At 36.3% G+C, this 27,599-nt stretch overlaps 2 protein-coding genes across 2 annotated transcripts in view; one reads left to right on the top strand and one right to left on the bottom strand.

The window, feature by feature from the left end:
- LOC138692750 (uncharacterized) overlaps window positions 1-19,037 on the top strand; it is a 41,661-nt gene extending 22,624 nt beyond the window's left edge. Inside the window, exons 6-11 of the mRNA XM_069815943.1 lie at window positions 187-439; window positions 4,109-4,283; window positions 8,394-8,504; window positions 10,433-10,581; window positions 11,849-12,083; window positions 17,914-19,037. Of these exons, the coding sequence (XP_069672044.1) occupies window positions 187-439; window positions 4,109-4,283; window positions 8,394-8,504; window positions 10,433-10,581; window positions 11,849-12,083; window positions 17,914-18,129 (1,139 nt within the window). The 3' untranslated portion in view covers window positions 18,130-19,037. The remainder of the gene's footprint in view (window positions 1-186; window positions 440-4,108; window positions 4,284-8,393; window positions 8,505-10,432; window positions 10,582-11,848; window positions 12,084-17,913) is intronic.
- LOC138693270 (uncharacterized) lies at window positions 19,037-27,227 on the bottom strand. The gene is made up of 4 exons (XM_069817117.1): window positions 27,121-27,227; window positions 25,148-25,441; window positions 24,879-25,051; window positions 19,037-22,802 (listed from the first exon to the last, which is right to left on the bottom strand). The coding sequence occupies exons 1-4, from the start codon at window positions 27,170-27,172 to the stop codon at window positions 22,554-22,556; spliced, it is 768 nt and encodes a 255-aa protein (XP_069673218.1). The 5' UTR covers window positions 27,173-27,227; the 3' UTR covers window positions 19,037-22,553.
- Window positions 27,228-27,599: the final 372 nt, after the last annotated feature.

The following is a 27,599-nucleotide window of genomic DNA, read 5'->3' as shown; positions in this document are numbered from 1 at the left end:
GAGAAAAATACGTCCAGTAGTTTAGGATACAGTAAATCACTGTGTACAAACGAACGGCATGCATAAAAACACATTCTCTATATTAAGGATGTTGAAAACGTGTGTTTTCATGAAAATCTGCAACTCGATATATATTTTTTTTGTTAGCTTTATAAAAGCTTCCTTAAATTCCCAAATCTGGAGCAGAGCGTGTTATCTATCACTTTCGTATGTGCATCGTGTTCGCAGTGTTCACAGTGAAAGGGCTGCAAAAAGCGCCATGTCTGCAGGTAGTCGCTCCTCCCCCAGAGATAACGGAAATCCCTCGAAAGGGTGCGGAGATGTGGGGCGAGGTGAAGACAAACCTTCGGGACCTCTGCGAAGAGACTCTGGCCAAGATCAAACAAAAGGCGACGATCCGGAGCATTGATCTGCGGCCTGCTTTCAACGACTACGACAGGTACTTACATAAGTGTAGCAAAACGATAAATACTGAATCACAAAACAGGCAAGGAAAGGGCGGATTCTGCATTTCTTGCTTCTTTACCGAACAAAATCATTGGGAAGATACATCGAGAGGAGATTGCTTACACTTTACATGTTGAGTACTGTTTATGTAGCAATTTACACAAACTGGTTTGAAAAACAATTTGCGCAAATAAACAATATTGCTCTCTGGAAAGAAACCTATTCCTTGAGCACAGATCCCCATATGGCTCTACGATCGATCTGTAGCCACGTCAGTCTAAGCTTAGCTTCAACGCAGTGTCATATAATCAATTTTCTTTGTAAAACTCACACTGACATGCATTATTTGCGCAAATCCTGTTCGTTTTCAGATCGTGAAATACCCAAGCCGTTGTAGCTATGCACCTGGCAGCTTTGCGTACTGTTGGTAGCGAGAGATGCGATGTTGCCACAATAACCACTACACAACAGCTGACAAGTTCTTCGCGCCAATTCTGACGCCATTTAATGCTACGCCTTTACACAAAAGATTCTCACTCCGTGAATTATCATTTTCCGAATGGCTTCTTTTTTTGCGACATTTCAAGACATTTCACATATACAAACTATTTATAACTTCTATAAAACATACACATTGCACCTAAGGACCGGAAAATAAATTTACGACTGATTTGTTCCTAGGCCTAAGGCCATCATAAATGAGCGACGAAGGCTTTTGTTGGTTTCACCAGGACGAATAGAAGAAATCGTCCTGGTTTCACTATCCGCCAGTGCGAATAATTTCATTTCTGTGATGAAGACAGCTATATAACGAAATCATAAAAGACTGAAATGTAAGTTCTGATTATCGTTGAGTGTGATTTACACGGCGCTGGTTTTATTCGCTTCAAACAAGCGTCTTTATTCGCTAACCAATTCGCTGGCAAAAACTTCTAAAAAGAAGCAGCTTAATTTGTTCGCTAGTGGCGTATTCTGTTCCCTCTGTAAAATAAAAATAAACGGAATAAAGCATGTCGTGGACAGAATGACAGGACATTGTTATTGAAAGAGCTTGCAAAAAAATGGTAGTCCGTTCATTCAAATCCTGGGACTGTTACATGCCGTTTTTTCTACATTTACTTTCGTTCTGGACGAAGAAATACCAGAATTTATATACGCGAGTTTGAAACCGCCAGCTTTATCTCCAATGTTAAATGTGATAACTAGACTTCGAAGTTGAGACACATTTACTCTGAACACAGAATAATACAGTGTTTACAAAGCAAGGCAAGGTAGACCTCTTCCCTCATAAGCACAACATGGAGCAATACAGGCAGCAAGGAAAAAATTAAATGTTCACCTGAAGGACAAATATAAATAAATATTACGTTGGTTAGAATAGGTCTACATCACATCATCGTCTCTAGGGTGTAGAAACATAATATTATTCTTAGGCCCATAACAGTTATACAAGGCAATACTGTTTACAAGGGTACTTTTATGAGCCAGTCACTGAGATAGCTAATCAATTAGAGAGTTAGTGAGAGAGTTAATGAGTCATTGTGAGTGCCAATCAGTGAGTTAGTTAATCAGCGAGTGAGCGAGTCAGTCAGAGTGTAGTGCTTGTGTCAATGTCCCGCCTGTGACAAAATAACTTAAAAAGTTCGTTTCTAGAAAAAAACAAAGCTGAAGGTGAATGTTAAAGTTATGTATAAGTAAAATTATTTTAATTAACAATACGAATCCAGTATTTCAGATTGGTATAATAATAATAATAATAATAATAATAATAATAATAATAATAATAATAATAATAATAATATGGCATGGCTTGCATATAAAATTATCAAGGTATGTTAATTTTTTTTTGGCTCGACCTCATCCTAACCCTTATTGGCATTCTGAAAATCTGATAAGCCTTTGTTACAATTCGATCACGGCACACGATACAATTAATGTAAATTTAACAAAATATAATATTGAATGCTGCAATGTAGGAATATTCGGGAAGTAAGCGCCGGTCGAATATTATCAACTAGGCATATAGATAGAATAGATTCGCGCATGACTAATCCTGCAGTGAATCACTGGGAAGCCATGTGTCAAGTTCTGAGCTCTGTAATTGTTTGTTTCTGTGAAATATTGGTTGAAGCTAAGCAATACAATTAAGAATCCCGTGAACTATGAACTTTGTGCTGTGATTAAAGGACATTTAAACACACAAGAGGGCCGTAGGCAGAGCTCAGGACTGAATTTGCTTCCTGATCAGAGGTTGAACTCGGGCGTGGGTTCGCATCTCGCTTAAGTTTATTAGGTCTACCTGGTTTGGTTTATCCGAGGTTTTTCCTACTGTAAGGTGGAAGTCGGGCAGTTCATGATAAAATTAATAATAGTTGTAAGGAAAGTTTAGGTATACTCTGAGGAAATATTAAGAGAATACCAATGCGGTTTTATCCCCAACACAAGTACAATAGATTAAAGTCACAATTTAAGATGGATGTGCATTTACTCTTCATTGACTTTCAACAAGCCTTTGATAGCCTGGATATAAATAAAATCTATATTATACTTGAAGAGTTCGAAATACCTTGGAAATTGATATCCCTGATTAAAATGACATTAGATAAGATATCGGCCAAGATAATAGTAGGCAATCAAATTACGAACGCATTCACAATAAGCTCTGAAGTAAGACAGGGTGATATTTTATCTACTGCTCTTTTTAATTTAGTATTACATAAAATAATTAGAAAAAACATAAGTTATAGGAACAATTGCATGCCAATTCAGGCAAGTTTATGGGTTTACGGATGATATTGTGATTGTAGGACGTAACATCTCCAATTCAAAAGAGATGTTTAGGATTTTAGATTATGAAGGTAAACAGATCGGCTTAAAAGTAAACGAAGAAAAAACAAAATATATATGAGACTGGATAAACAGGGAAATGAAAGAGTAGTAAATTTTGAAATGGAGAATTACAATATCGAAAGTGTTAAAGAATTCACATACTTTGGGTTGTCTATCAATAATGAAAATAAAATGGAGAATGAAATTCATAAAAGAATAATGTGTGGAAACAGAACTTATTTCTCGTTCTCACACATGTTCACATCAAGAATGCTATCTAAAGGAACAAAACTTAAACTATAAAGAACAATCATTCGCCCAGTAGTTACTTATAGAGCGGAAATGAAACTGGAAGATGAAAATAATCTTCTCATCTTTGAAAGAAAAATTGTACGTAGGATTTACGGTCCGGTATACAATAAAGGAGAATGGAGAAAAAGAACAAATAAAGAGATTGATCAGCTATTGGAAGGCGAGAATATAGTGAGCTTTAGTAAATCTATTAGACTGAGGTGGTTAGGACATGTAGTGAGAATGAAGGAGGTAAGGCTTTCTAAGATGATAATGAACGCAAGAATGGAGGGAGAAAGAAGGAGAGGAAGACCGAAGAAGCGAATGATGATGATGATGATGATGATGATGATGTTGATGATGATAATGGTGAAGCAAAGTTTGGATATAACAAAAATTCGTTTCTCTTTTTGTTTCTGTTTGATGGTCGATCGGCTTCTAATTTCCGAATGACTCTTGGATATTAGTTGCTAATTATTGAGTTAGCTTAGTGCAAGCTTTTCCTTACTCTAACTGCACGCTTTTTACGTTTGTCCAACAGACACAACAATGGTCACGTAAGCAGATCAGAATTCCGTCAGGTTTTGTCTTCGAACGGGATTTTGTGCTCTGCAGAAGAGATGTACGCGCTGGAGCAACGCTACAACGACGACATGGGTTTCAACTATTTCTGGTTCATCAAGGAAGCAGAGTCCAAGAAGCTCGAGGAGCCTCTGGTACGGCTTACAAAGGCACTTTTAACGAGCTCACATCGAAACCTTCCCTCACACTGCGAAACCAGCTAAAAATTCCACAACTGATGACAAGTATAAAAAATACGAGGGTCGTTCCGAAAGTAATGCCTCTTATTTTTTTGTTGACCTGTAACCAGTGCTGTCATGGAGGCCATACAGGGCCATACATCGTATGGGAACCTACAATTTTTTTTAATTAATCGTATGGGGAAAAGAAAATTTTTGTCTGTATGGAGCTATACGGCATATGGGTGCCTAAGCGGAGATCTGTACATATCTTAGATCATCTCTTGCTGTTCCTAATGTATTTTGTTTGATGTTCATAAACAAAATTTTCCACCTCTGCAGCATTGGAATCCAGAATTATATAAAATAATGGTTGAAAAACAAGAAGTGCTGCTAATACACACTCCAAGATTCATCGAGACAAGTGTGCATCTACGGTGGTGCTACATGGTGTATTCTTTAAGTCAAACTTGTTGTACAATTAAAATGTGAAGCAAAACAATTTATTTCTTATTTAATATTAAAAAAAATAATTAAATGACAGTCGGAGAGAGAGAAAGAGAGAGAGAGAGGAGTAAAATATATTTCAAGGGAGAAAACAAGGGGTGGGGCATATGGCCAAGAAAAAAATTGCCATGACAGCACTGCCTGTAACGTCTGAGCCGAAAGTCAGCAGCTTTGTAGTAAAGGTTGAATATTCACGCTAATGTCCTGTTAGTTTGATTGTCGTGCGACAGTAGTGGCAGCAGAGCAGTCTACCAAAATGGCATTTGACACAGAGGTGCGTAAGAAACAGATGTGTTACTGAATTCGTCACTGACGAACAAATTGCACCCATGACACCCACCGACGTTTGCTGAAGGCGTACGGAGACCATACAATAGATGTGGGCACAGTAAGGCTATGAGTAGTGCGTTTCAACAGTGGCGAAAATGACAGTCTTTTGGGATAGACAGGGTCTGATTCTTTTGGATATCCTGGAGCCTGGAGAAACTGTCAATTCTGGTTAAGCTGAAAGCCTGAATTTTCAGAGACAGGCCAGAGAAGAAAACCTTTCGCTTGCAACGCGATAAGGCCAGGCCTCGCGACCACTGAGCACGTATAGTTCGGACTTAGGGCCTTCAGACATTGATTTATTTGATCATATAAAAGATAGACTACGTGGGCAGCAACATTTTCCAGACAAGGATGCTGTAACAAAGTGGCTTGCCTCAGCTGGGTCAGATTTTTACGAGCGCGGCATAGGCTCTTAACAAGCAAATAATTATACAAAAATTCTAAATTTTATGCAGGCTTTTGTTCATTGCATAACGAATGGTGGTGACTACGTGAAAAAATAACTGTATGTAGATGAAACCTTGCTCTATTTAACTGTGTTATTATGCTCTGTGTATTTGTTGTAGTTTCCATGGAAATAAATAGGAGACATTATTTTCGGAACGAACTTCGTAGCTGGCTATACTATGACGTTACGAAATTAAAGTTTTAGTAAAATTTTATCGAAAAATTGAGTAGTTGAGTAGCTGGTGCAGCATGTTGGGTACATGAGCTTGTTTCGCATGTCACGTGATAGAGAAGGGATTTACAAAAGATTGCAAATGTTCAGCACTATGGCTAACAAGTAAGTGAATAGTTCGTGTGCTTCCTAATCAAGGGGCCTGTGGTTCGATTGCCGACATAGGCGGATATTTATCTTTATTTCACGGGATTGGGTGCTTGTCCTTTCTTTGTCTCGTTAGCGAAATTCAAAGTACATGGACATGTCAGACATAAAAAGATTCGGTAGACCGTCCACTGACAACAGTTTGAAACTTGACATTTTAATAATGGTCAAAGAGAAATCGCATTCTTTTCTCCATGAAACAGAATCTACATTAGATATCTCGAACTCAACTGCCTGAAGAATATTGTACAGTACTAATTAATATCGTCCTTATAAAATTCAGCCCTTGCAGGAGTTAATGGAAGACGACTTTGATAGAAGGTGGCAGTTGATGTTCTCTGAATTTCGCTTCTGTTCTACCCACAATTGACTGAATTCTTGTTCTATACGTCTCCTGTCACCAAATCCGACCATTATCAGGACCTAAATTCAATCATTTTCTCTTAAGAATGTCTTGTTTTATGTTGATTTCATGATAAAAGTGCAGATCCGAAGCGATAGACTACACAGGAAAAATACTCATTTTCTATTTACTGATTTCCTTTTGGTGCAAGGAAAATCACAGTTTTTTTGTTCGGGGAAAATACTCGTTATTTGCTGATTTTTAATTTATTTCATATCTTGTTACTTTGTCCTGCGCCGTAGCGTCGTGGTCTAAGACATCTTGCCTAGGACTCGCTTTACGGAATGCGCGCTGGTTCGAGTCCTCTTGGGGGAAGAAATTTTCTCATGAAATTTCGGCCAGTGTATGGAACCGGTGCCCACCCAGCATCGTGATGCACTTCGAGAGCTACGATAGGTAGCGAAATCTGGTTGCGAAAGCCAGCTATAACGGCTGGGGGATCATCGTGCTAACCACACGATACCTCCATTCTGGTTGGATGATCGTCCACCTCTTCTTCGGCATGTGAACGTGAGGTCAGCAGTCGGCTGGTCGGGCTGGGCCCTTCATGGGCTGTGGCGTCACGGATTATCATTATTATTATTATTATTATTATTATTATTATTATTATTATTATTATTATTATTATTATTAGTATCTTGTTACTTTAGAGCAAAAAGTGACATAACGGCTCGGATTCTGTACTTTAACAGATTTCAACTATGAAACTGCTTTCATAACACCAGGACTAATAAAATGTATCAACAAAATTCTTACCATAGTAACAATAGCCACAGTGCTTCTGTATAAAACAAATGAAGTATTGCATTTAAAAATTCGCTCTTTCAGACGATATTAAAAATGTTACAATAGAATGTCATTTAAAAATGTTTTCGATGACGTCATAACTAGCAAAAATATTTTGTTTACATAACAATATTTCTTTCTAAATGCAATGTTAACGTGTCTGAGCTTTTTGTACTTAATCCCCTCATTCAATAATATTGATTGAAATTATGCGTTACATTTGAAATACTCTTCAGAGGTGATCCTGCAAATATGGGTAAAACAAAATATCCGGTTCTGGAACAACAAACTAACGAATAAAAGAAGTTCTTTTTATACATATCTTCTGTTCGAACATTTCTAGCTGGACATTCATTCTTCTTCTATGATGTAAATATCTGTCCGAAGGAAACAGAATGTCTAGCTGGTGTTCTTGTAAGGTTTACTTTAAAACATTAATCGTAAAGAAGTATTTGTATAATAATGCTACAATTATTATGTTAACTATTGTATATACCCGTCTGAAAAGATATGAACGTCGCAACCATCCTACCATCCGGATAAGTGTTACCATCAATAGAAGTTAACACAATTTTATGTACCAGTGCACTATGCGCCATTTAGATTCTTTATTAAGAACTTTGTAACCGTAACCTTTTATATAAAACTTAATAATCAATTTTTCTCTCTTCACAACTCAGATTTTAGCGCACAAAAATATCAATTCACAAAACAACTCTGAACTAAAGAACCGCCAAACATACATTGTTCAAACTTGATAAGGAGTTAACAGAAGAATCTTACTGTAATTCCTTCCATAATGTCTGACAAGCAACGTAAACATTGCCGGCAGGCAAAGGGAGAGAGATAATTGCTATTCAATCAATGGCAGAGATCACATTCCAGACTTGTCTTGAAGTTGGGCGGAGGTAGAATGCTTCAGACATCCAACTTTAAGATAATTCTGGAATGTGATCTCTGCCATTGGTTGAATAGCAATCCTCTTTCTTCGTCTGCCGGCAATGTTTACGTCGCCTGTCATACATTATGGATCGCAGTATAAATAGACAGCGTTGGGCGTTTAATATCGTGTGCAGTGTTCTTGGAAATACGAATAATTTTCATCTCAATACTTTTCAGACGAATCTTGTACCTGGGTACACAGTACAGAAGTTGTATTAAAATTAAATATGCTTGTTGTTGTATTTCTATGTTTCCAAGCAATATAGCAATAAAAACTCTTCTTGTATTTCAGTTCAACGAATATGTTCAGAGAATAAAACGACTGAATGAGGAACCGCCCAAACGAACCCCACAAAGTAAGGAGACGAATATTGTCGAAATACTGGCCAAAATAAAAGGAAAGGTGAGGCAAATTCTATTGAGCTGGAGTCCAGTTCAGAAGTAGCAGTGATTGTTGTTGTTTACTAAGTTGTGTCCTAAATGTCATTATAATCATGGATTACGCCATTGAGACCTCTACTGTCTCTTGTTTCTTATCCATTTTTTGATGCGGCGAGTGAGAGATCTTTTTCCATTAGGACGGCATTTTAAGATAGCTTTTGGATATCGTGTATCAGATATGAAATCAACATTATTTCTCCAGTCATTTTGGTAGCTTGTAATGTAGTCCTATATTTATTCCTCTAATTTCAACTAATAAAAATGTATACACAACAGAAGCCTCAATGAAATACTTTCCCAATTTCTCTTGTGATCGAATTTGGTGTATCCCGCTGTTTGTCTCAAAAACACATTTCACACACTGCAGTTATTATGGTGTCAGACTTTGACAATTCCTGCTGCTCTAGCATACCAAAAATTGGTCTTGCTAGAATTTTGTAACGATTTAAAAATATAGTTGATTTCCATTGATTTTTTTATTGAGTTATTTTACGACGCTGTATCAATATCTCATTAGCGTCTGAATGAAATGAAGATGATAATGTCGGTGAAATGAGTCCGGGGTTCAGTACCGAAACTTATCCAGCATTTGGTCGTATTGGGTTGAGGAAAAACTCCGGAAAAAACGTCAACCAGGTAACTTGCTCCGACCGGGATTCGAACTCGGGCCACCTGGTTTCACGGTCAGACGCGCTCCATTGATTTTTCGAGAAACATCTTCACAATGGAAAGATAAGTTATGTGTTAAATAATACTGGTTTACAAAAAAAAAAAAAAAAACTTTTTGCCTGCTACTGAGAAAATTTCAAGTGTTCTATACTGAAATTGATGCGCTAGTTCCAGATCTGTAATCAGATTTATCACAAAACGTCAGGTTTTTGAGTTATGGGACTGTAACATTAATTCTAAATCTTACTATTCACTACATACCTGTACCGTAAAATCAGAGATATAAATTGAGCTTAGTTTATATATTCTTTGTAAATAGTTATATTATATTATTTTAAATACATTTATAAGAAAAAATATACTTACAATATGTAGTAAGTACTAAAAACTCTGTTAAAAGTGCTCGAGACCTTTCTTATCCGCTTATGTTGGCATGTGTTGATCGCTGTAGGAATAAGCAGAAATCATCCATCATACTCGGACCGTATTGACTCTGGTACCTGGATTCCATCGTTGATATGTCCTGACGGAACCTCTCACCATGTTCGTCACTTACAGCGTCGAGATTTAATGGAAAAAAGTCAAGGTGTGAATGAAGAAAGTGCATTTTTAAAGACATGCGACAATCTAGATTCTGAAATGCTCTAAGCATGTTATATACTAGCTCAGCATTATTATCAGCTCGATAATTTCCTAAACACCTAGTTGACACTAGTACAAATGTGTCCCAAGCTTCGAGTTCAAGAGCACACAGTATAGTAGTGTCACACATAATTAAAAATTAAAAATGTTATTATTTTAAAATTGTGGCGTAATAGAAAAAAAACGGACTTCAGATCTGTAATCAGCACACTCAAATTAGGGTTGGTAAACTTGGTTTTGTTCAGTAGCAAAATCACAATAAAATAAATAAAATGGATCTAAATGTATTAAAAATGTTATTATTTTAAAATTGTGACGTGATAAAAAAACGAACTTCAGATCTGTAATCAGCACACTCAAATCAGGGTTGGTACACTTGTTTTTGTTCAAAAATCACTGTAGATCGTGTAATAGTTAAATTTATTTCTATGGATTTGGGGCTGGTGGAAAGGGTAAATTTGGGTGGGCACAGGAGCCCTCCGATTCCATACCGCTGATTTATTTAGCAAACCTGCCACCGACTCTGAATATCTTCCAAAACAAAAAACTATGTCATAATACCTACGTTCATTGCACCAGGTGGTGAGAGAGAGGATCCGTGTGATTGAATTCATGAGAGATTTTGATCGTCACAACCAGTGCGTCATCTCCAGGGACGAATTCTGGAGAGGCCTAGACGCATGTCGCTTCAATCTCAGCCCCGCGGAGGTGGAGACTTTAATGGAAGTGTAAGTATGACTCTAGCGAAAAGAAATATGTAGGTATTAGAAGTAGGCTTTAATATATATTTTTGCGTTAAAGGTTGGTACCGGTATTATATTATATTATAATATGTCTTGTAAAACACGTGATTCTTCTGTTTGGCGCAGCATATCAGTGAGATAAGAGAGAAGAAAAAAAAGAAAGCAATAGTCAAAAGCAATAATTTATTACATAATTAAATACTCATAATACGGACGTTACTTTCGGCAGCGATTCACAGAACAGTTCTGGACAGCTGACATCAGGGTGACCAGATGTTCTGTTTTTCACAGAATACTCAATTTTTAATAAAAATCTGATCTCCTGATTTGACCCCTCTGGTTTCTTTGTGTGGGGACAGATGCGTAATCTTGTTTACGCAAACCCAGTTGACTCAGATGATCTGGTGGCCCGGATATTTGCTGCAGCAGGATAAATAAACGATAATTCTGAATACTTTCACCGCATTAGACAATCCATGTCCCGCCGATGTAACCTTTGTGTACAGGTCAATGGAGGTATTTCTGAACATTTTTCGCAGTGATTTTGGTGTGTAAATGTTTTTAACATCTCTTGCAGTAATTCTGGTGTGTAAACGTTTTATGAGACTCAAGCAATAAAGCATGGTATTGATTTGTGTTACATTAAGATCTGGTGTCCTGGCGAAATAGTGCCTCACAGCACAATATGACATTAAAGAAAACTGTTTGTGTTGGTGTCCCATACAACTTTCCGCAGTTAGTCGTTTAATTACTTTTCACTCTGTAGAACTACTTTCAGGACTGGGTCCTTTTGTGCTTCTGAAAATTTGTTCACTCCATTGCATTGTATTTAGGAGGGAAGCATTATGACCAAGCGCCACGACCTATTAGATCTATTACACCTACTCTCGAGTTAGGCTCATTTCCAACCCACACCACAAATTCCCATCAACATTAATTTTAGCTAAAGTGTTAAGAAAAAAAAAAAATTTTAGCATTAATCTAGGACCTGAGATGTTTTTTGTATCTCCTGAAAAGTTCAGTTTTCTAGATATGTGGGGTTTCTCAATATTCCGATTCATTTATTCCTAAGATGCATCCTTATATCTAGAAACAAAATTTGACCAGGATATAGCCTAACAAAAATGTCCGTTTTAAATATAATGCAATTCAATTTCAATGAAAGGACAGGTTTAATTTGATCATGCACAATAAATTAATTATATTTTGTCAACAAGGCACAAACGCCTAATACACTTTAACGAATTTGCAGGTTTGCAAGTCCATTCAGACGTGAGTGTGTGGATTACCAACGCTTCTGCGAAACGGTGGAGGAGGCTGTAACGCAAGCTAGTCTCGAAAGAGCGCCGCTCATCACTCCATTGCAGCATCTGCCATCTAACGACTGCGACAGAAACTTCCTCAACTTCGAAGAGAGACATACAGTCTCCATGGCTCTCGAAAAAATAGCTGGCAAACATAACTTAAACCTCATGTATCTGTTCCAGGTTAGATTATATGTACAGTTGCATCTCATAAATAGACCGTGGATTTATATGCGCTAAAAAGTGCCGAAATATGAAAATATGAATGCAACTATGCACTAAGAACCTCAGAAATATGTATGTATGTATTTATTCACACTGCAATGGGTATATACCCGGTGGCAGTGGTAACTAATTACACTCAATAATGACAATAATAAACTTATTAATTAAAAATACAATTAATGATAATACTAATAACAACAACAACAACAACAACAACAGCAGCAGCAGCAGCAGCAGCAACAACAACAACAACAACAACAACAACAACAACAACAACAACAACAACAGGGAATATACTAAATTAAATGAACGATCACTTAAAATAACATTTGAAATATTCTAATTTGTATCTTAAAACTAAGATCGAACTAAAACCCACGAGTATATGTTCATATCTGCACAAGTATCTTTCAACATTACACTCATTTCGCTGTCAACTCACTCACTGCACTGGAACTACGACACATTTCACTGATTCTATCCTGATTTCACTAACACTTCAAAAACATTTCACTGTTCAAATACTTTGCACTGCCACTATAACCTATACAGCTTCACTGACAGGAACACGTTTCACTTACACAGCACACTTCACTGACACGACATACTTCTTCACTGATACAACACACTTCACTGACACAACATAATTCTTCACTGATATAACACTTCAATAACAACATATCATTTACACCCTTTAAGTACTGTGTATAATTACCGTCTATTAGTAAGGTCCTTAAGCCTATTTTTAAATACATTTTTGGTTGTTGGTAAAGCCTTTAGTAAGTCTGCAGGTAAAGCATTCCAGTCCCTGATAGTACGATTGAGAAAAGAAAACTTTCCAGTGTCCGTCCTCTGCCTTCTTTCCCTCAATTTATATGAGTGGTCGTTCCTTGAAGAGTAATTTGGCGGCTGCAACCTATTTTTTATTTCTTTCCAGGCAGGCTCACCTCTGTATGTTTTGAACAGTGCGCATGATCGAATTCGCGTTCTCCTGTCCGTGAGTGTGTCCCATTTTAATGGTGAATTTTTCCGACAACACTTAAGAGCCCGTTTTTGAATCTTTTCCAGTGTCTTAATATGTTCTAATCTGTAAGGATCCCAACATGCAGCACCATATTCCATTACTGGACGTACTAGTGATTTATATGCAATCTCTTTTGATTTATCAGAACCTTTTCTTAGTATCCTCATCACAAAGTGTAACGCTCTCCATGCTTTTCCCGCTGTGTCTGTAACGTGTTCCCCCCAACCGAGATCGCTGCTAAATGTTATTCCGAGGTATTTACATTTGTTAACTTCCGGAATGGTTTCACCCCCTAACGTATACGATGCGACTATTTTATTTCTTTTCCTTGTAAAGCTGATGGCTTTGCTCTTTAGAGAATTTATTTTCATTTTGTTGGCTATTGCCCAATCATTTATTCTATTTGCACTAAAACTAAAAAATAAGATGACTATGGAATGTTTTAATGCACTTTTAATGAGGGGTTCAAATAACTCTAATTATACTTTTACTTACTTACAAATGGCTTTTAAGGAACCTGCAGGTTCATTGCCGCCCTCACATAAGCCCACCATTGGTCCCTATCCTGTGCAAGATTAATCCAGTCTCTATCATCATATCCCACTTCCCTCAAATCCATTTTAATATTATCCTCTCATCTACGTCTCGGCCTCCCCAAAGGTCTTTTTTCCTCCGGCCTCCCAACTAACACTCTATATGCATTTTTGGATTCGCCCATACGTGCTACATGCCCTGCCCATCTCAAACGTCTGGATTTAATGTTCCTAATTATGTCAGGTGAAGAATACAATGCGTGCAGCTCTGCGTTGTGTAACTTTCTCCATTCTCCTGTAACTTCATCCCTCTTAGCCCCAAATATTTTCCTAAGAACCTTATTCTCAAACACTCAATCTCTGTTCCTTTCTCAAAGTGAGAGTCCAAGTTTCACAACCATACAGAACAACTGATAATATAACTGTTTTATAAATTCTAACTTTCAGATTTTTTGACAACAGACTAGATGACAAAAGCTTCTCAATCGAATAATAACACGCATTTCCCATATTTATTCTGCGTTTAATTTTCTCCCGAGTGTCATTTATATTTGTTACTGTTGTTCCAAGATACTGTATTTGAGTTTTTTCACCTCTTCGGAAGATAAATCTCCAATTTTTATATTTCCATTTCGTAGAATATTCTGGTCATGAGACATAATCATATACTTCGTCTTTTCGGGGTTTACTTCCAAACCTATCCCTTTAGTTGCTTCAAGTAAAATTTCCGTATTTTCTCTAATCGTTTGTGAATTTTTTCCTAATATATTCACTTCATCCACATAGACAAGAAGCTGATGCAACCCATTCAATTCCAAACCATCTGTGTTACTTAATTATACTGTTACTTAAAAAAATTCTGATAACAAGTACCAAATAATTTCACATGTTTTAATGCAACTGGTTTTGCAGTAGTTTAAATAGCAATAAACTATAAGTATTTTTTCCAGGTCTTTGTGATGTCATGAGTTGTGAGGCACACTGCACTGGAACGTGCTATTTCCGATTTAGAAGTGCAAGTGCAGTGCCTAGCGCAGCTTATATACCATTAAATTTAATGAAGAATTCAATACTGGTAACATTTTTATGCAATCTCAGTAATCTGGCACTCCTCTGTGCAAGGAATGGTCGGATTAGCAAAAGTTTAGACCTACTGTACTATTTAAAAAAGTAATGAACAATTACTTCCCACTACTCAAGGACCCATGTAGCTGTTTTCTCCAGAGTAAGCCACTGAGAGGGAGAATATGTCATAATGTTTATGAAGTTTGAGCTTATCTTGAACAGACAAGAACTCCTCTATTCTCAGGACCAACCATCGAAGTAATGAAAAAGTGCAATAAATTAGCTCAGATAAATTACTTCCAACTTCTTCCAGGGCATGAAAAAAAACATTGTGTATAATGTGTACACTACATGTTCAAAACATTAAGAACTGGTAATCCCTTAGAACTTCATTAAACAATCGCCACAATTACCGGTACTTGTTACAATAGGACCATCTGAACCAATTAAAAGCAGTTTAATTAATCAATGGTAAATTTGCACCCACCAATGCTTGGTTGATCTTTGAATGCAATGTTCTCCTGTCTGCTTTTCTAATAAAATATTCTGCAAATGTTGTGATAACATGATACCACTTGACCTTTACACGACCTCTATACATGAATTTTCATTACCTACTCCAGGCCAATCTTCACGGATACCAATTTATATTAGGAAACATGTATTTACATTGAAAGTTAAATTCTACAGCTGAGAAATTAAATTATAATTCTACAACTGAAAAAAAGAAATTATGAGTCCCACATGGAAAAGTTATGGAAACTATACCTTAATCTGATTTGTCAAATAATTTGAGCCGTTCAGAGCAAAAGTGGTGTAAGTCAAAATTGGATAATCAGGTTTAAAGTAAAAATTCTGTAAAATACAGCGCAAAATAGCAGTTAAAATGTTCATCGTGCTATCCACTGACTATTAATAGTTTAAATAAATTGAGTATTAATTGCTACTTTGCGCTGTATTTTACAGAATATTTACTTTAACCCTCATTATCCATTTTTGACTTACACCACTTCTGCTCTGAATGGCTCATTTGATGAATTACAGGCTCCCACATTGTATTTTGTGAAGTAGAAACATCTAGAAGTCTTTTAAGTGAAAAATACACATATCCTAATGGATTGTGTGCAAACTACAGTACTCTGAAATCATAGACATTAACTGATTAAATATTAAAATAGTTGACTAAAATAGACTTATGCCCTACTTAAAAATGCACATGTAGACTAGTTCTAAGTCTGATGATAACTATTAGCCACAACATTTTTGTCCCTACTCAATATATATACGAGAAGTATGCACTTAAATATTATAATAAATTTACTCCATAAACATTGGAATATCAGCAACTTTATTTCATAATTTTACAATTCACTAACAATGGCCTCTGACTAGTAGCATCACAATAGTCCTCGAGAAAGAGCCCTTACAAATTTGACATTTCTTAAGTGTTATATTTCTCTTGAAAAACAACAACTGAATAGACTACAGTGGACTATAGTTGACTTTATGTTGTTAGCGAACAGCTGGATACATTAAGAAGATTGATTGATTGATTGATTGATTGATTGATTGATTAAGTGTTATATTCATGTCTCATTCTTCCTTGTATTCTAAAACTATCAGTTTACCAATTAACATAAATAACAGAAATTAGCATAGAATATCCATAACTGCCAGACAATTTGCCCAGAAAAATGGTACAAGAGAATGCTTTTGACAATGGTAAAATCGTGCAGAGGTGCTACCATCTAGCAGCTTATTTTGCTTGTATGCACATTGATCACCTTGGCAACTAGATAATACTGCCATCTAGTGGTGATAGTTTCAGTCTTCTCATTAAAAATGTGGAATGTGGATTGTTATTCGATTTGTAACTTGCTGACTCGCCTGTGTATTTAAAATAGTGTGACTAATAAGAGGAATCAAGTAGAGAATATGACTTGTGAACTGACAAAGAGAAAGGATGCAATCTAAACAATTTGCAAAATATATAAAACAGTAGTTATTGTAGTTACCTGTACAAACCACATGAGAATAGACAGATCAAATATCTATCTGTCTCCATCTATACTGATCTCAGTATCATGTGCTTGTGGTAGCAGTGTTAAACCAATTAACATACTGGAAAGTCTGTCTTGCAAGCTAAAATTTGGGGGCATCAAAACCTATAAGAGAAAATTCCAATAAAGAACCTAGGATAGATGAGACTCTCTGACCTGTGAAGAAAGAAGTGGTCTCAGTAAAACTGAAAAGTTACAGTTGGAAAAATTCTTTTTTATTTTGAACTCTCTAATTCCTGAACGAACAAAGTGTGCAGAAGCTTATTACTTGATTACAAATCTGTTTTCCTTCTTTTTAATTGGAAACAATAGGATCTGATGAGTCAAACAAAAAGTATGAACATCTGGCTAATGTATATCACAAAGACCTTTATTATGGTACACAGATAGCAGTGAGTGAGATAGAATACACCTTCTAAATGAATGTGAGCATCTCAAGCAATACATCGTTCTTGATGAAAATTTTAATACTCTTCCTACATTGCACAGAAAAATAATTTCGGACAACTTGACATGTGTTTGCATGTATCAGGTGAATTTCCTCCATATTCCCTCCAGTAATTTCTTTGCACTGTAATCAATTACTGATTTCGTCTCTGTACACCAGAAAACAGTTTCTGCATGTTGCTGCGGAGTCACCATCTTGTTTCATGCCATTGTTGCCAAACATGTGACAGACGAATTAACTTCAAACAAATGAAATAACAATTCTTTGAGTTTCTCTTTCATCAGAGTCATTCCATAATTCCGCATAATTTGTTAGCAATTATTAATTAAAACGTAGGAGATGTACTTTGAATATCTTGACGAAACCAATATTTCTGTATGGAAATTTATAGCAAAATAAATAAAATAAAAATGAAAAAATATCTGCATTACAAATGTAGACATAAAAAATCATGGCAAGGATATACGCAATAATTGAAAATTGAAGTATTTATTTGAATAAGTAAGCCTAAGTATGAAATAATCACCACTATGATTATGCTACCTTTATACAGATGATGTGATATGGTCTTTCAAAAGATATAATTGGAAAATTCATGTGAATGATAGTACTTTTGATGTTTAAAATGCTGAACTTCACCACCACTCTTTTCTTGCAGAATTATGATCGTGTCAACTGTGGTACCGTGACACGAGATCAGTTTACCAAGGTTCTTGCTGTGCGTGGTTTGACATCTGTCATCTCTAGTCACGAACTTGAAGTTTTGCAAAAGTGTTTCGGATTTGAGCGTGGACTGAGAGACGAAGTAGACTACAGAGCTTTCTGCAGATGTTTGGAACTGCTCTACACGACTTCATACAGGAGACCATGCTAGTCCCAATTCTGCATGGCATTATTTTGTTCACAAATAATTATACCGGTAGTTAAATGAGAGAGATGAAAATATTGCCAGTGGATAAGAATATATTTTAAGCTCTGAGGTTTAAAATTGAGAAATTTTATTACTTTTCTGCGTGATGCAATATGATAATTTGTTCATAAGGGTTCTTGTGTGAATGTAGTTCTTGTGATGGTGCATTAAACTGTGTTATTGTTAATTTTTCTATATATTTTTTGTTATAGTATTGTATTGTATCTTATCTACATTCCATGGTATTCATACATTGCTTCACAGCTAGAATATGGAACATGTCAAAAAATCTTAATAATATCATATGGTCTTAATATTATAGTCACAGTCAAGTTGAAATATATACAGAAGAGTTTTACAATATAGTCTACTAGTAAGTTACAACACAAAGTTTTAGTATCAACAACGCTTCATGAATATTTCTGTGTTCTATTAAGTATTGATACTTAATACAAGACAGAACTATTCATGACACGTTGTTGAATGTCATAAATTCACTTACAGAAGGTGTGAGAAATTAAATACTTCTTTAATTTGGTCCTTAATCATCTAATGTTTTGAGTTTTATTTTTTAAGACATTATTTTTATAATTAGTTTAAACTATATATTGTCAATTGAAGTACATAACAGAGTAGGCTGCTCAAAATATAGTTTTTAAGGAATAGTTGATTATAAAATTTTATTTAACAATGAAAAATACTATTGGAGGAGAGGTAGAGTGTTTGTTTCCAACACAAATAATTGTAGACGTCAGTGCTTTGATGGAGCAGCCAATATGGTAAGTGTGTACAATAAATGAAGTACAAGGAAAAATATTGAACACAGAGAAAAGCAAAAACACCAGCTCGAAAGTAGATAAAATTTATTGGTTTATCTTACACTAAGTGCTGGATTTACTAAACATAGCTCAATGATGAAGTGTTTGCAACTCGGATCTAAGAATTTCTTTGACTTTTTTTTTTATTTATTATTGGAAGCAAAATTACATACAATAACAAAGATTTTACAATCATATTATAATACTCGTATATGAATATTCTTCAAAATTCGAAATTGATTACCAATCTCATAGTTAAATACATATTACAAATTATTGTATAAATACAATGTAATTGGATCACACCCGAAAAAGCAAGATGCTTGAGATCGGGTGTGACCAATAATGAAAACTGGATAGACGAAAAAAGAAAAAGTAAAATAAAATAATAACATGTGAAACAACGATGTCCTTTAGTGCATCATTATGGATGTGATGAACAAAGTATGGAAGCCAAAATGAAACTAATCCCTAAAACAATTGAACGTTATGAGAATGAACATGATGTCATTATTGACAACATTTTAAAACTTATTAATTTTCTTCAGAAGTATAAATTGGCATTTCACGAAATTCACAAACTTTTCATAATTTCTATCGTAACACCAGCATCTAGTACGGGATGTAAACGTGCATTTTCGTGTTTACGTCGCATTAAAACTTACTTGGGGGAACAGAATGGGCCATGAACGTCTCAGCGATCTCACAGTCCTTGCTGTAGAGCAGGATATCATAAAGGCGCTGGAAATTGAGGACCTAATCGACAAATTTGATGCTGCCCATGGTAATCGACGTATAGCTTTACATTGGGAAACTGAAAACACATTCCCAGTATAGTATGCGCGCAAGTACATGAGAGAGAACATTTTGGATTTTTTATGTACCACATTTTTACAGCTCGCATCTCCTTTGCTCTGATCCTGGCGACGTCGCTGCTCTCACCTGCGGCAGTAACTTCAACAACTGAAAAGTCACATTCTCTTCCGCGTAGTGGAGAGGTGTCTTACCATCACTGTTAACACTTGTAGGGCTCGCACTTGTTTTGATGAGAATCTGGACATTTGGCAAGTTACAATGTTCTGCTGCATAGTGGAGTGGTGGCTCATTATTCCTATCAACAGCAAGAGAATTCGCGCCTGCTCTAATAAGGGCCTGAACATTTGGTAAGTAACGATTTCTCACGGTCTGGTGCAGTAGTGTGCGGTCAAAATTGTCAGTAAGCATAGAACTCGCCCCTGCCCTAATAATCTGAACAATTGGCAAGTTATACCATTCTGCAACGTAGTGGAGAGGTGTCCTGTCCTTACTATTAACAGCGACAGGACTTCCGTTTGCCATAATGAGAGCTTGAACAATTGATAAGAACCTGGACTTTTGGCAAGTTACAATATTTTGCTGCATAGTGAAGTGGTGTCTCATTATTCCTATCGACAGCAAGAGGGTTCGTGCCTGCTCTAATAAGGACCTGAACATTTGGCAAGTAACGATTCCTCGCTGCCTGGTGCAGTAGTGTGGGGTCAAAATTTTCAATAAGCATAGAACTCGCCCCTGCCCTAATAATCTGAACAATTGGCAAGTTATGCCATTCTGCAACGTAGTGGAGAGGTGTCCTGTCCTCACTGTTAACAGCGACAGAACTTCCGCCTGCCCGATGAGAGCTTGAACAATTGGCAAACACAGTCTGTTACTGCGTAGTGAAGCGGTGTTTTGCCACCATCGTCGACAGCGACAACTCTTGCACTTGCCCTGATAAGAGATTCAACAATTCGCAAGTTGACATTTTTCACTGCTGACAAGCAAACATTCTGATAGGGGCAGATAAAAATGTTAATTTTTTTCTTCCACCATGTTAATAATGTCAAAAGAACTGCTTATACAAATTTTGGCCACTCGACCGAAATTACGAGGGACGTAAAAAAATAAGTTCCCCAGGGGCTGTTAACAGAAAGAAAACACAATTTCATTGGCAAAATTTATTGAAATAGACATAGCAATTCTTGAGCTATTTTTCAACATATTCCCCACCAGAACTGAGGTATTTGTCGTATCATAGGATCGACAGAGAGGTGCAGACGCTGTCAAACGCTGGTTCCGATCCCAGTCAGCTGACTTCTACGACACAAGTACAAAAATGAATCCATGGTATGACAAATGTCTCAGTTCCAGTGGGGGAATATGGTGACAAATAGCGCAACAATTGCTGTATCTGTTTCAATAAATCTTTCCAAGAAATTGTGCCTTTTTTCTGTAAAAGACCCCGGGGAAAATCATTTTCTGCACGGCCTCGTAATTGCGATCGAGTCACCAAAATTTGTATAAGCACTTCTTTTGACATTATTAATATGGTGGAAGAAAAAAATTAACTTTTTTATCTGCCCCCATCAGAATGTTTGCTTGTGAGTGTAGAGGAGTGACTCTGTCACTGTTTGAACCACAGTCTAATACTTACACTATTTTTGCCAACATTCGAGAGCTGATGCGACAGTATCGCTCAAGGTCATATGATTCATACAACCAGCACTTGTTTTTAAAAGACGTGGGATATTATAATAAAGTTTTAATCATGCCTCGGAATAAAGGAAATTTGTGCAATGCTGTAAATTGCAGTAACAACAAGTTTAAATCTCCGAATTTGTCGTTCTTCAGATTCTGCAGAGATCATATGTGTAAATGTATAGGCCTAACCACTCAGATTTGGGATAATGAATCTATAGTTTCTAATACTAGTAATTTAATTATTTTTGTATTGGTGTTTTTTCCTTTATATTTTTCAGAAGTTGAATGTTGTGTTATATTCGCGTAAGAATCGTGATGTTAATTTTTTAAGAATTGATGGAGTATTATGGCTCCCATCTTCAGCAGAACTTCTATCACAAGTAAAGACCCTCTGCATGCCAAAAAAAAAAAAAAAAAAAAAAACTATAGGTGTTTCACCTTCAGAACTATGTTCTCGACAGCAAGAATTCTACTAACTGCAAGGAACCCGATCGTGCCACGTAAAACATGAGATTACAGCCTTTATCATCAGAGGACAGTGCGTTCGCACCCGCCGCTATCAAAGTTTGAACAATAGGAATAGATCCCGAACGTGCTGCAAAGAATATGGATGTGCGAAATTGTCGGTCCTTAGAATTCGGGTTCCGCACACCACGACAAAAACACGTCGACCAGCGGTAGAGAATCTGAAGTTGCCGCGAACATGAAAGATGTTCGACCATAACAATCCCATACAAATCAATTCGCGTTCCATTCTAGGGGTGTCTGTAGCAATGGAACCGATCCTGACCATGTTGTACAGTGGATATGTCTAATTCTGACAGCTTTGAAGTCGAATCCAGTGACTAATATGTTCCAATACTGTTTTAGAATAGCCTGTGATGCATTCGTTCCCGCGTTCAGCAGTAAAGGCTAGTCCACAATAAACTGGAAACGGAAACGACGAGAACGAGAACGGAAATATTGTTAAAATAAATGTATTTAAATGTAAACATTCACAATTAATTTTCACGTTCTCGTTCCCGGGCTCCGGCAAGCTTCTCGTTAATTGTGAATGCTCACATTTAAATACATTTATTTTAACAATATTTCCGTTCTTGTTCTCGTCGTTTCCGTTCCCGGTTTATTGTGGACCAGCCTTAACTGTGTGGCCTCACCATAACCCTTCCGTAAAAGTGTACAAAGCGGAGATTCTTGAAATTCAGATTCGAAACTGACTGACGTTCCCATCATCAGCAACGTTAATATTTTTATGATGTTTCCCCTTTCAGCCTCTTCGAGAAGACGTCTTTTCCTCTCCTCATAATCAAGCTTGGAAATTTCCTGTGAATGCGAAAAATTATGTTAGTGTGGGATTGTTTTAACAATCACTTGATTATAGAGTTCAGTTCTATTGATTATGTAGCTTTCCGTCCGTCAATAGCTGGGCAAATCTACATAACATCAACATGAACATAATTGTCTCCTGTTATATGGAAGAACACAAAATGAGATTCACACGTACATAGAGCATTTATGGAAGGGCCTTAAATCTCAAAGTTACCTTTCGCAGAATAACTACTTTAATTTATTCACTCAGACTGTGAGGCTAGTTAGTTTTCTATCATTATGAAGTTACAAAGTTTCCCTCCGATAGCTCAGTGCTAGAGGACAAACATGTCCTTCCGTGAACTGCTCTGAGGAATGAAAATTTAGCCAACACTTATTGGGATAAAATTTCTGCAAATTTAAGAGACAAAACTAAAATTCGTTAAATCATATATTATCAGAATTCACTGCTCTCTTAAATTGACTGAGGATATTGGAAATTAAGTGAGTAGTTTTACTAAAATACGCTACTGAACGTTTCATTTAAAACATTTTTATTTTTTCAAACGTTAGCAAAAGGAGCAGAATTTTAACGTTTTTGTTTGAGAAGTATCTCAAATATTAATCCCTCTGAAATTAATGACATGTCTTACAGTTCACTGTTTATATAATATGAATAAAAATCGTGCAGAAATGGGGAATATTTTGGCATTATTAAAAAAATTAACCGATATTAAGTCGCAACGATCTTCCTTCTTCGTTTTAATATCCTTTTCAAAAGATAATTTACGGAAATGTTCTATTTAAATGAGCTTTGTATGATCATTATTTAAGTATATAAATACAATAAATAAAATAATAATTGAGAATTAAAAAGTTCGGCAATATTAAGAGGTGAAATTATAACGGATGTATGTGAAAAATGAACAACTCTCCTAAGACAGTAGGGCCTATGTCAATTCAATTAAATCTGCAGCACGATGATACTATTAAAACACCATAAAATGAAGTCAAACTGGAATCCAATTAATGAAAAATTAACATATGCCTCTCAAATGTGCCATAAATACAAAGTAAAAACACAAGAAAGGGTGAAATATTGGGAATAAAAGTGCTGAAAGTTTTGTAATATGTGAATTTCTGAACAATAATGAAAGTGAATTAGAAAGCAGTCTAATAGATTTAAATGTTCAGGAAAATTGAAATAAAGGGGTAACTGCTAATAACAAGAAAAAATGACTGAATGCAGTATTTAAAATTAATAATAAATCATAGATCTGCTAGTAGGACGGAGAAAAAAATAGAGGTCTAGAAATAATAAATCTTAACTTCTTTATTTAACGTATGAGGATTCAGAATGAAATTCGGCTAGAATTCATCTTCTTCGTACACCATACAGTACTTACAATTAGAGGCAAATGCAGTGCAGAAAGCATAAAGATTTTAACTTTAGAGTTTAGGATAAAATAATGTTACCTCGTTTATTACTGAGAATCCACTCTTTGCTGATCGAAAGTGGCGGACGAAGGAATGACGGTCTGAAAGGTACACGTTCTCACTTGTCCTTGCTTGGGGTCATGTGACAGTGAGTAAGAAACTACGTGAGCTCCAAGCCATTGGCCACTTGCCTCACTTTAGTCACCGTTATACTAAAGGGATTTTGGAAAATTTTGAAGGGGAAAAGTTTGAAAAAGGGAACGTAATGTGTTAGGTATAGCATAATGGGCTGAACAGGTTTTTATCTTAGGTTTTTAACGTAATGAGTATATACAGTATAATATTTCACAAATCAGGTAGGCCTACTAGAGAGATACTGTTCATCGCTGTGGAGTAACGGTTAGCATGCCTGACCGTCAAACGAGCTGGCCCGGGTTCAAATCTTTGTTGGGACAAGTTACCTGGTTGAGGTTTATTTTCGAGATATTCCCGCAACCCAATAAAAGCAAATGCTGTGTAATTTTCGGCTTTGGACCTTGGACTCATTTCGCTGGCATTATCATCTTTATCTCATTCAGATCTCATATAACCGTAGCAATTGAAAAAGCGTCGTAAAGCAACCAATTAAAAAAAAAAAAAAAAAAAAATACTCACTTCGCATTTGTCGAATTCACAGACGATTTTGTGATTGACGTCACTGATGGTGACATTACAACCGGAATATTCCCAGGTGACGTGACCGTGGGGCGAATTTTGGCAGTTGAGATCAGGTTCGTCAATACTGCACGTGGTAGAAGCTTTCACCCACAGGTGTTGTTCAGGGATCACTGTAATGATAGAGGTACTGCAGTCAAGAAATGTGTTTACAATGCCGGTTTAGCACAAATATTGAGGCATATAGTAAGTAGCAATTGTGACCTTACCTTCGTCCATCACAGTCCAGCTTAACTTTCCATTGATCCAGACGTCGAATCTCTTCAATAAGTACGAGTTGAAAAGAAATCTGTCTACCCTCCAGATTCCGAGTTGTACTCGTATTTTGTTTTTTTCTCTGGTGATCGTTGCTAAGTGATCATAATCACTTATCTGTCTGTTACCTGACCCGAACCAGTATATATTACTCTCTTCGGACTCCACGTACGCTGCAAGCACCAGGTTGTCCTCGTCCCTGACGCGGACAATGGTGTCTGTTATCGGCTTCAGTATCAAGCAGTCACCTGTATCAAGGCAAACAGTTCAGTGTCCACTATAGTGTAAGAATGATCGTAAATTCTGAGTATTGAACGTGTTTATTTCGGAGTAACTTCAAGACTGAGGTTTCTTTTAGGCATAGGCGGAATTATGGGGGGGGGGGGGGAGGTGCCCCCGTCACCAAACTCGGCCGAACTCTTTTTTTTTCTATTAACGTTAGAAAATATTGAATTCAAAAGATTTTTTTTTGCTTTTGTTTATGATTAAGTTTCTGTGCTTAAATTGACGAATTAATGTCTTCAGACTATGTGCCTGGATTATAATATTTATTTTAAATTTCTATACCTCATTTGAGGAATGGAATCACTATAATGTTTTTTTTTTTTCGTAACAATCTGTACTGATGTGATAGAACTCTGCAGCTGTTGAAGCAGTCACTTGGAGAAAAATATGAATAACATACTGCACAACAATGCAGAAAAAAGAAAAGTGATCCCAAACTTAAAGACGAGATTAAATAAAATAATAATTAGAATTTACATTTCACATGATATTTTGCTTTTTTGGATAAACATATAAAGTAAGTGTAAAATTGGTCCACCACTGCGAAGTAATGGTTAGCATGTCTGGCCAAAAAACGAGCGGGCCAAGGTTCAAATCCTGGTTGGAACAAGTTACTTGGTTGGGGTTTTCCTCAACCAATTGAAGCAGAATTGTTGAGTAATTTTCGGTGTTGAACCTTGGACTCATTTCGCCATATTAATTCACATATCATCCAAAATCTATCATCAGTTCCACCTACAATACATAACCGCGAAGTTATTACGGCGTCATTTAATAACAAACTAAAAACTGATTTAAAGAAACCTCAATGACTGCGTGAAACGTCTACATTCTAATTGAAATACTAAAATACAACTTGTACGTTCTTCAATACCTTACTTTATTCAATATTCGTGTATGTACAGTATATAACCCATATAGTATACCTAACATTTCCATGATTATTGTGCGCAAAATCTCGAGGCAAACTTAAAAAAAAAAAAAAAAAAAAAAAAAAAAATGGAGCGCGAAGTGTCAAGTGGAAAACCACGAGACAAGAAGTTCTTCTCACACTTCTGTTTCCATGGTAGTCTGCCACTTTCCTCCTACTTGATTTTATACCATTATCAGTTAGACACTTTGCGAATGTACCTTGTTAGAGTGACAGAACTCTTAAGGGGACACTGTGGTGAAACAATGGTGAAAAATTAAGAAAATCCACTTAAAAAATTTATTATGATTCTCTATTTAGACCGAGCTCAAAAAGCTAATTAATTTATGTTCCCATTACTATTTTGAAGCTTTTGAGCTAATATAAACTAAAAATTGTGAAAATTGTGACGCAAGGAGCCTTTTTAGTGATGTCAATATAAAATACATTTAAAAAATATTATTTCAAAATTATCAGCCCTAATGGCACCAAATTTTGTACAAATCATAGTATTGTAAGCATGTTTATGTAGTTTAAAATTCATAAATTTTGGACGAAAACTGTAAAAGATTTAAAACTCACAATGTGTCACCTTAAATAAAGCAGTCTACTGCAATAGACTGTTCGTAAGAATTCCTCGCCGGTCTCTTTTTCCACTCGCAGTATGTTCATATCATCTAGGTTTCTACGCAGGTAAGCACTTTGGTTAATCCTAAATGAAAAATACTATACCTGTAGATATTACGCATCCCACGAAAGTACGGATGAACCCTGTAACAACCATTGTGTGCGCGCGAAGGAGCAACGAGTATGTGTACTGACTGAATTGCGAGAAGGAAGTAAATTCTCATTCGACGCTATATCACAATATGCCGGATATTTCCGGTCACGCCTTCGAGACGGGAAGTGGTGAGATATGGAAGAATTTCACAATGATATACCTTCACTTAGAGTGCGGACTACAAAATTACAGGAAAGTTACAATCGTATGGAATCGAGAGCCATATAATGATATCCGATAGAAATGCTATACTTGTTTTTTTGAAAGATGGGACATGACAGTTAAGCGGCCGAGCTTGGAACTACAGTGCCATGTTGCCACTATGCACTACTACGCTGCTAGCTGATGGAAGCTAGCAATTGTCGTTAAGATGGCTGACGTTAAAACATTCATTGACAATTGACGCGAAGGTAAGAAAACAATACAAAAA

This window comes from Periplaneta americana, chromosome 17, assembly GCF_040183065.1.
Source record: "Periplaneta americana isolate PAMFEO1 chromosome 17, P.americana_PAMFEO1_priV1, whole genome shotgun sequence".
NCBI lineage: Eukaryota > Metazoa > Arthropoda > Insecta > Blattodea > Blattidae > Periplaneta > Periplaneta americana.
Note: the sequence above shows the minus strand (reverse complement) of the source record. Positions and strands in the feature narration are given on the sequence as shown.